Source organism: Poromitra crassiceps (genome assembly GCF_964638095.1).
Source record: "Poromitra crassiceps genome assembly, contig: HAP1_SCAFFOLD_191, whole genome shotgun sequence".
Taxonomy (NCBI): domain Eukaryota; kingdom Metazoa; phylum Chordata; class Actinopteri; order Beryciformes; family Melamphaidae; genus Poromitra; species Poromitra crassiceps.
The window spans coordinates 31,755-41,816 of NW_028152193.1; the positions used below are offsets into that span (position 1 = coordinate 31,755).

At 46.3% G+C, this 10,062-nt stretch overlaps 1 protein-coding gene across 1 annotated transcript; it reads right to left on the reverse strand.

The window, feature by feature from the left end:
- Positions 1-355: 355 nt before the first annotated feature.
- On the reverse strand, positions 356-5,751 carry LOC310770713 (peroxisomal N(1)-acetyl-spermine/spermidine oxidase-like; the record flags this gene model as incomplete). The annotated part of the gene is made up of 6 exons (XM_083663440.1): positions 356-558; positions 1,688-1,842; positions 2,880-2,992; positions 3,326-3,411; positions 3,599-3,768; positions 5,748-5,751. 6 exons carry the CDS (start codon positions 5,749-5,751, stop codon positions 406-408), a joined length of 681 nt encoding a protein of 226 aa, XP_083519566.1. The 3' UTR covers positions 356-405.
- Between the last annotated feature and the right edge of the window lie 4,311 nt (positions 5,752-10,062).

The window sequence follows — 10,062 nt, forward strand, 5'->3', positions numbered from 1 at the left end:
TATATGCATAATTCATGTATTCATTCAAGACTAAACAGACAACATGGCCCATGGATATAGTTTAGATTAACTTTATATCAACAATTTCAGGTTCGGCCACACACACACACACACACACACACAGAGCATAGAATTTGGTATTACAATGAGAAAAAACAAGTATTTGTCAAGTGTAAAGTATTAAGAATGTATTACATTTAATCTTGATATTCATGTGCTGTATCTTATAACAGGTAAGAAATAAAGTGCTTTAAATGTAATACGAGTGCATTTTAAAAATCAATTTGACAGAAATTATTTCGACATCTTTCATCATTGAAAACCTTCATAGATTCGGTGAGAATCAATTTGGCACAATTTGGCAAAAAATAAAAAATCTCTTTAGTACAAGATGCATTGCTGTTTTTAAAGCTTGGATTTGCATGGTCCGGAGGGACTGATGGAGGCGTAGTGAGCCAGCAGACGGTCAGCCTCCCTCCAGCCGGACAGCAGGGCTCCGTGGACGGTGGAGAAGTAGCAGGAGTGAGTCGCCTCTCCGGCAAACAACACCTGCAAGGCCTGCTGGGATACAGCAAGCAGTCAGCAAGCAGTCAGTCAAAAGAAACAACACCTGCAAGGCCTGCTGGGATACAGCAAGCAGTCAGTCAAAAGAAACAACACCTGCAAAGCCTGCTGGGATACAGCAAGCAGTCAGTCAAAAGGGGACAGGGGCCTCACTTTGTTCTATCTGTTTGTGACTAAACAAAATATCTGGGTCACTTTATTACAGATCAAATATCTGATGATGATGACAAGTACAGACAGCGCCATATGTTATATGCACAAGCTAACACCTTAAGGAAATTCTATTTATGTTCAGACCTTGATAAGATTAATCTCTTCAGAGCTCACTGCATATATATATATATACATACTGCCCCCTTGTGGGTGAATTTAAAAAAAGCATGCATCCACAAGCTTCAGGTTGCTTATGACGACTGTTTGCAGATATTGCCTAAAAATAACAGGTGGAGTAGGCCTAGTGAAAGTGACTTGTTCAAACAGGTGGAGTAGGCCTAGTGCAAGTGACTTGTTCAAACAGGTGGAGTAGGCCTAGTGCAAGTGACTTGTTCAAACAGGTGGAGTAGGCCTAGTGCAAGTGACTTGTTCAAACAGGTGGAGTAGGCCTAGTGCAAGTGACTTGTTAAAACAGGTGGAGTAGGCCTAGTGAAAGTGACTTGTTAAAACAGGTGGAGTAGGCCTAGTGCAAGTGACTTGTTCAAACAGGTGGAGTAGGCCTAGTGCAAGTGACTTGTTCAAACAGGTGGAGTAGGCCTAGTGCAAGTGACTTGTTAAAACAGGTGGAGTAGGCCTAGTGCAAGTGACTTGTTCAAACAGGTGGAGTAGGCCTAGTGCAAGTGACTTGTTCAAACAGGTGGAGTAGGCCTAGTGCAAGTGACTTGTTAAAACAGGTGGAGTAGGCCTAGTGAAAGTGACTTGTTAAAACAGGTGGAGTAGGCCTAGTGCAAGTGACTTGTTCAAACAGGTGGAGTAGGCCTAGTGCAAGTGACTTGTTCAAACAGGTGGAGTAGGCCTAGTGCAAGTGACTTGTTCAAACAGGTGGAGTAGGCCTAGTGCAAGTGACTTGTTCAAACAGGTGGAGTAGGCCTAGTGCAATGTGAAAGCCCTAGTGCGTGAGTGTGTGTACCTGAGAAGGTGCACCCTTTGCAGGCAGAGGTTCCCTCAAGTTGTCCAGGTCCTGCGCTGAACAGCCTCTTCCTGGGTAGCTGTAGGATCCACAGGTCCAGGGGTCGTGAAACCACTGGGAGCGCAGGATTCTCCTCGGTGTGATGGTGGGGTTTCCTAAACACACACAGTTACTTTACAACAACAGGTGTCTGACAGGTGACAATGCTTCAAAGATCAAGGCTCAGAAACATCACTAGAACATGGAAGGATCCTATCCACCTTACTTCTAGCTGCCATGATGCCTGATGGGTGCTTCTTCCGCTTCCGGTGTAATAGACTGTTTTACAGTCTATGGTTTTAACTTGACAAAAAGAATGTCTGTGAGGATTTTACAGCAGAGCCATTCTGCTCTACAGCCGTGTCGTTCGGGTGCTGGGATAACGTAATGCATTGTGGGTAGTCGGCTACTGTGGCTAATGCGTAATAGTTCCTTTACATGGCAGTAAAACACCACTGAATGACCAAATTGATTTAACTTTTAACCATTTCGAGTAACACTGTTTCCATACGGACCCCCAGCGTTGGTTAGTTGTTTATAACGTGACTATATTTATAACGGACTCCAGTTTCCGGTTTATAATTTGGGTCTGCGGCCGAGTATAACAAAGGAAATGGCAAGCTGCAACAATAAGTCACGTTAAACCGGACCTTGTTCCCACAATTATCTTTTACAATGGGGCATTCAAAAATAAGGTGGATAGATTCTGTCAAGCAATGTGCTGTCACTGAGTATCGTCCCCCCCCCTTCCCCCTGCTGCCCCGGGCACTACCGCCTCTGCCGATCTGATGAGGGCCGTAGATAGCCTGGGTAAACCCAGCCCCCACGTGACCTGCTCTCAGACCTCTGGTTCTCAGTCACTAGGGACTGAGAGCAGGTCTGAGAGCAGGTCACGTGGGGGCTGGGTTTACCCAGGCTAGGCCGTAGACATACACACATAATTCCTCCGATACATGCAGTTGCCACCCGCTTCTTTTCACCTGATGGCGGGCAGCTTCACCAGCAGGACGTAGCGCGTGGGAGGATCACGCTATTGCCACCAGTTCCCTTCCGCACCGAACAGACGCCCCGACCGACCAGAGGAGGCGCTAGTGCAGCGACCAGGACACGTTTTTGTTGTTGTTTTTTTTACACAGAAGGGTTTTCGACTCACCTGTGAATCTTCGGATGAGCTGCGTGACTGCGAGTGTGACTTCCTGTTCAGGCAGCGTCTCCATATACTCTGACTCGTGACCAGCGATCCAGCCACAGAGAACGTGGCCGTACCTGAGTGCAGACATCAATAATAAGATGAGGAGTTGCACAACGTAATCCCCCCCCACATTGTACTAGGCCAATTCCCCCTGCCAAGCTGTCTCGATCATTGCTCCAACCGGTCTGCCAATCTGGGGAGAGTTGTAGACTAGCACATGCTTCCTCCGATACATGTGCAGTCGCCAGCCGCTTCACTGGCAGGACAACTTGTAGCTCGTGGGTGCCCCCGCACAGCAGAGGTTTGACTCCGTAACTCTTATCTATGCATTCATTTTGTTTGATATTTTTCTGGAAATAGAACAGAAACAAGCGAGGGAGGCATCAGAGTCTCTTGTGGTTCCTGACCTTTCAGAGGGTTTGAGAACAGTGAAGCCAAACATCTTCTTTATCCAGGATCTCTGTATATCTGACACCTGGTCCACCATATTCTCCTGGACAGAGATAAGAGATGAAACAGATAGTTCAAATGTGCGTGTGTGTGTGTGTGTGTGCATGTGTGTGTGTGTGTGTGTGTGTGTGTGTGTGCACTGTGCGGCAGTCTGTATTTTAGCCAGGGGAGAAATCAGATTTGAACATGCATACTAGAGATGCATCTTACCGTCCGGCCACACTACACACCTCGTCCTCCCACACCAGGTAAATGACTTCACAGTCAGCATCCCACCACGGGGAGTCAAACTCCACAAAGATTTTGTTATTCGTTCCAAAACCAATTCTCTGGATGGAGTGCAGCTTGTGTAGCGGGAGAGGCGGACGGAACAGGGTGGAATGGTGCTTCTTTAGGTATCCTGAGCAAACAGAAGAGAACAGAACATTAGAGAACAGAACAGAACAGATAGAACAGAACATTAGAGAACAGAATAGAACAGAACATTAGAGAACAGAACTAGTTTCTGCTCACACCGAGTACACACTGTATAGCAGTGGTTCTCAAGGTGGGGTCGAGGGACGACCAGGGGTCCTTTAGTCAAGTTTACATGTTAAACTTCACCATATAAGAATGTATAAGGATGAATATTTTGATCATAGTTTCACTGTTATCTTTCTGCCTAAAATACAGTTGTGGAAAAATCTGGACAAAATTGCATGTGATAAAACTATTCTCAGATTTGTGTTTGAGTTAGACAAACTCTCATCAGATGGGGGTCCACGGCCTAGGCAGGGCATTCACGACGACTACTGCATTTTAGTAGTGGACTACTCCCAAAAGGTAGTTGACTAGTCACGCCAGATATCTCTTTTTCCCCCACCCAATGAAAACGATCAATTCTCATCATGGTCTCAAAAACAGCCAAAGGGTTAACTAATGTAGGCGGGACAAACCTATAGAAAGGTATGTGAAATAGCAGTCCTGATTGGCTCTATAGAAGGGTATGTGAAATAGCAGAGTCCTGATTGGCTCTATAGAAGGGTATGTGAAATAGCAGAGTCCTGATTGGCTCTATAGAAGGGTATGTGAAATAGCAGAGTCCTGATTGGCTCTATAGAAGGGTATGTGAAATAGCAGAGTCCTGATTGGCTCTATAGAAGGGTATGTGAAATAGCAGAGTCCTGATTGGCTCTATAGAAGGGTATGTGAAATAGCAGAGTCCTGATTGGCTCTGAGAGGCTGCTTACAAATGAGCCGCTAAACCCCCGCGACTTGTCTAAAGATACCAACTGTTTGACTGCAGTAACAACATCGAGGGCAGTCTTTCCCTCTCTAAATACCTTCAATTTGGTGGTTTCTTTAACATGGCATAACGTAAGAAAAGTATTGTTCAATTAAATCTATGTTCTATTTATTTATTTATATTGTTTATTCCTAAAACCACAGATGAACGATTAGTTGACTATGATGCAGTGTTGACTAGTGGTTTTGAAAGTCGACTAGTCTGTGAAAGTAAACAACTGAACTGATATACTCTTGAACTTTGAAAAGAGACCTCATAAACTTTATATATTCCAATGGTATAAAACACAATGAGCAGACACAATGTCTACCTAGAGGCACGGTGACAATAACATGGTCAGCAGCCTCTCGCCGTCGACACATTCAACCATCACAGGGTCTCCCCCCCTCTCTGTCACAGGGTCTTCCCCCCTCTCTGTCACAGGGTCTTCCCCCCTCTCTGTCACAGGGTCTCCCCCCCTCTCTGTCACAGGGTCTCCCCCCGTCTCTGTCACAGGGTCTCCCCCCCCTCCCCCTCTCTGTCACAGGGTCTCCCCTCCTCTCTGTCACAGGGTCTCCCCCCCTCTCTGTCACAGGGTCTCCCCCCTCTCTGTCACAGGGTCTCCCCCCCTCTCTGTCACAGGGTCTCCCCCCCCCTCTCTGTCACAGGGTCTCCCCCCCCCTCTCTGTCACAGGGTCTCCCCCCCCCTCTCTGTCACAGGGTCTTCCCCCCCTCTCTGTCACAGGGACTCCCCCCCCCCCCCCCCTCTGTCACAGGGTCTTCCCCCCTGTCTGTCACAGGGTCCCCCCCCCCTCTCTGTCACAGGGTCTTCCCCCCCTCTCTGTCACAGGGACTCCCCCCCCTCCCCCCCCCCCCCCTCTGTCACAGGGTCTTCCCCCTGTCTGTCACAGGGTCTCCCCCCCCCTGTCTGTCACAGGGTCTTCCCCCCTCTCTGTGCTGCTCCAGTGGACACAGCACACCGGCCGGCTCATGCGCGATTGTACGTGCAACCCCCTAGTGGCCAGATGATTTTTTATTTTATGTTGATGAGGGCCGAAACAGCCTGGCACTGTTAACATGACTTGTTGGCACCTCTATACTATGCTTTACGGTACCCATGATGCTGTGCTGGCTGCGCGCTGTGATGACGTGTTATGTTGTGAGCCGGGAGCGGCAAGTTGTCATGCTGTTGAGAGCGGAAAAGTAAACGAACTGATATTAAATAAACGTCTCATTATTGAGTTAACATGGTAGCAGAGGATGGCTGCCTCTAATAACTACAGACTGCCTCCGACATTCGACGAGGGAAAGTCGTACGAAAACTGGAAAAATGAAGTGGAAATGTGGAGACGGGTGACGGACCTCGACAAGAAAAAACAAGCACTGGCTGTAGCGTTGTCGTTGGATGGCCGACCAAGGGACATTGCTCTAGAAATACAAGCGGACGATCTAAACAAGGATGATGGTATGAACACTTTGATTCGGGAACTTGACAAAGTTTTCATGAGAGAAGAGAAAGACCGGGCTTATGAAGCGTACTCTGTGTTTGATCGAGTGTCAAGGAAAGACGGCGTCGCTATGGCCGAATACATAGCGGACTTTGAACAGAAATACAACAAGATCCGTAAGTTTAATATGGTTCTGCCCGACGCTGTTTTAGCGTTTAAACTCCTCGATACAGCCGGCCTTGATGTCAAAGACAAGCAACTAGCATTAACTGCGTGTGGTACGCACACTTTTGCTGATATGAAGTCAGCGCTCAAACGAGTATTTGGTGAGAAGAGTGAGCAGAAGACTGGAGCAATCAACGTGAGCCAAGATGCCGTGTACTACACGGATCACAGAAGAGGAAGAGAGCAGTCACGAGCCCAAAGTAGCCAAGCTAGAGGAGGACCACTCGCAGGCACTAACCCGCTTGATAAGTATGGACGACGAACAAAATGTGGAATTTGTCAGAGCACATACCACTGGGTGAAAGACTGCCCACACAAGAAAGAGCATGTAAAAATGACAAGTGAAAATCAATGCAGTGAAGAACCTGATGAGTGTAACTTAACACTGTTTTCCAAGGAATCAGATTCTGAAATATTCATGGTTGAAGCTCTAGGATCGGCTGTAATCGATACAGCATGCACGAGGACAGTCTGTGGTGAAAAGTGGCTGAATAACTATGTAAAGGGACTAAATGAGAGAGACGTACAAAAAGTGATAAACACAGGCAGCAGCAGGCCTTTTAAGTTCGGGGATGGACATGTTGTGCATTCCACAAAAATGGTCAAAATCCCAGCCAAGATAGGAAAAACAAAATGCTGCATAGAAACAGAAGTAGTCCCATCTGACATCCCCTTACTGCTAAGCAAAGCCTCGCTAAAAAGAGCGGGAACTGTCTTGGACTTAAAGAATGATACAGCAACAATGTTTAAACAACAGTTAGCTCTGGAGGTTACATCCTCAGGCCATTATTGTTTAAACATATCAGATAAAGATTCCCCAAGTGATACATATGAGAACATAGTGCTAGCAATTACAGACAACATGACTGAGGAACAAAAGCATAAAGCTTTACTTAAGCTGCACAAGCAATTTGGCCATGCGTCAGTTGATAAACTTAAGAAACTGCTGATTAATGCTGGAAATGTTGATGATAAGAGCATTGCTATTCTAGAAGAGATAGTAAACAAATGTGAGATATGTCTCAAACACAGCAAACCTAAACCTAAGCCTGCTGTTGGTTTGCCCATGGCTTCCCGTTACAACGAGACTGTAGCAGTGGATTTGCATGAGCTGGAGCATAATGTGTGGTACCTTCACATTATCGATCACTTCACTCGCTTCAGTGCTGGCAGCATTGTCACCTCCAAGAAACCAAGCGTGATTGTGAAACACATCATGCATTCCTGGATCAGTGTCCACGGCCCACCGGAGCGACTTTTCAGTGATAATGGAGGGGAGTTTAATAATGAGGAAATAAGAGACATGGCAGAGAATTTCAACATTGAAATAAAAACCACTGCTGGCTACAGTCCATGGAGCAATGGCTTGTTGGAGCGCCATAACCAAACACTCACGGAGATATTGTTGAAAGTTAAACTCGACAACGGATGCGACTGGAGAACGGCCCTGGATTGGGCACTCATGGCGAAAAATACAATGCAGAATGTGCACGGCTTCAGCCCATACCAACTGGTATTTGGACAGAATCCAAATCTTCCCTCTGTACTAGTCGATAAGCCACCGGCTTTAGAAGGAACCACGATGAGTGCATGGGTAGGACAACATATAACAGCGTTGCACACAGCAAGGAAAGCATTCACAGAGTCAGAGTGCTCAGAGAGAATTAAGGAGAGCTCTAAGAAAGCAGCTCCGTCCAACAGATGAGAAGTATGAAACCGGAGACAAAGTCTTTTACAAGAGAACAGACTGTGTTGAATGGAAAGGTCCTGGAGTCGTGATAGGACAAGACGGGGTAGTAATATTTGTACGTCATGGTGGGACATATGTCAGGGTTCACCACTCTAGGCTGAGGAGAGCTAATTGTGATCACAGTGAAGGGGGCGGGGCTAGTGCTGAGGGCCCAGAGCCCCCACCGCAAAATGACAGTGATGGAGGTAACTTAGCCGCTACTGATAGTGACATAGAGGATGATAATGATGCTGGTTATGTTGCAGGGCTCCTCAACAATGCTGTAGCTAACGCTGATGGTGGCGATCATCAGGATGATCAGCCACAGCCAATAGGCATAAGAGTAGGAGGCTCTATAATGCTAAAAACAGGACAACAAATTAGCTATGTGGACAACGACACTGGTATTCCTCACACAGCAAAAGTGATGGGACGAGCAGGAAAGGCAACAGGCAGACACAAGAACTGGTACAACCTACAGTACTCAGAACCCCCTGATATTGCAGGTACAGAGAGGTCAGCTGATCTTACTCGGGTAAACAATCTTCAGATTGTGCCACTGAACAATGATGTACTATGCTCTGAGTCTGCTGTGCATGAAAATGTTTCAGTTGAAAATGCAAAACTTGACAATGATGTACTATGCTCTGTTATACATGAAAATGATGTGTTAGTCACAGAGGATGTTTCATTTAACAATGCAAAACTTGACGAAATTAGTAACTGGGAGAAAAATGGGGTGTTTGATGAGGTAAAAGATATTGGCCAAAAGAAGGTATCCACCAGATGGGTGTGTACACTGAAGGAAACCCCTGATGGTATAGTGCCCAAAGCACGTCTAGTAGCTAGGGGCTTTGAAGAATTTGACACAAAAGATCTTCCTAAAGACTCTCCCACATGCTCATCAGATTCACTCAGGATACTGATGTCAGTTATATGTCAGAGACAGTGGACACTACACTCCATGGACATCAAGTCGGCTTTTCTTCAGGGGGCGGAGCTGTCTAGGGACATTTACATTCGGCCTCCTCCTGAAGCCAAAAGTGAAGGAACATTGTGGAAGCTCAGGAAATGTGTCTATGGACTAGCTGATGCATCGCTCTACTGGTAGAATAAAGTCAAAGCAACACTGCTGAGAACGGGGGCCACAATGTCACAAGTGGATCCTGCTGTTTTCTTCTGGCTTGATGAATCCTGCAGTGTCACTGGAATCCTGGCTTGTCATGTGGATGACTTCATCTGGGGTGGCACTGACACATTTGCCACTACAGTCATTCCCCACCTCAAAAAGGCTTTTCAAGTGGGGCGTGAGGAGCATAACAGCCTTCGCTATGTGGGGATGGAATTTGCACTTGCTCTTGCTGATGGTATTGACAATGCCATATTTCTATCCTCCCTCTACTCTGAACTGACCACAGGAAAGGTCACACAGGACATCTTGCCTGTGATATGTGTCACAGACAACTACTCCCTTGTGGATGCTATCAAGTCCACAAAATCTGTGACAGAAAAACGATTGAGACTAGAAATAAGTGGCATCAAAGAACTAGTCCAAAACAAAAGGATCCAACGTATCCTGTGGTCAGACACAAAGGAACAGCTGGCAGACTGTCTGACTAAAAAGGGAGCTTCTTCCCTTGTGCTTCTCAAAGCACTGAAGGATGGACAGTGGAAGGTTGGGTGACTGTAAAAAAGGGAGAAAATGTTAATGGCTGTTCTAGCCTGATGTAATGATAAGGTTACAGAGTGTTTACTTAAATCTAATTACAGGGTTTACTAAAATCGAATGGCTGTTCAAGACTGAAAAAAAAGGAATTTGTTTTCTGACAAGGGTTAAAAAAGAAACATGGTTTCTGTCACTTTTATTTTTTTTTAGAAAGAGGGGAGTTTGTTAACATGACTTGTTGGCACCTCTATACTATGCTTTACGGTACCCATGATGCTGTGCTGGCTGCGCGCTGTGATGACGTGCTATGTTGTGAGCCGGGAGCGGCAAGTTGTCATGCTGTTGAGAGCGGAAAAGTAAAC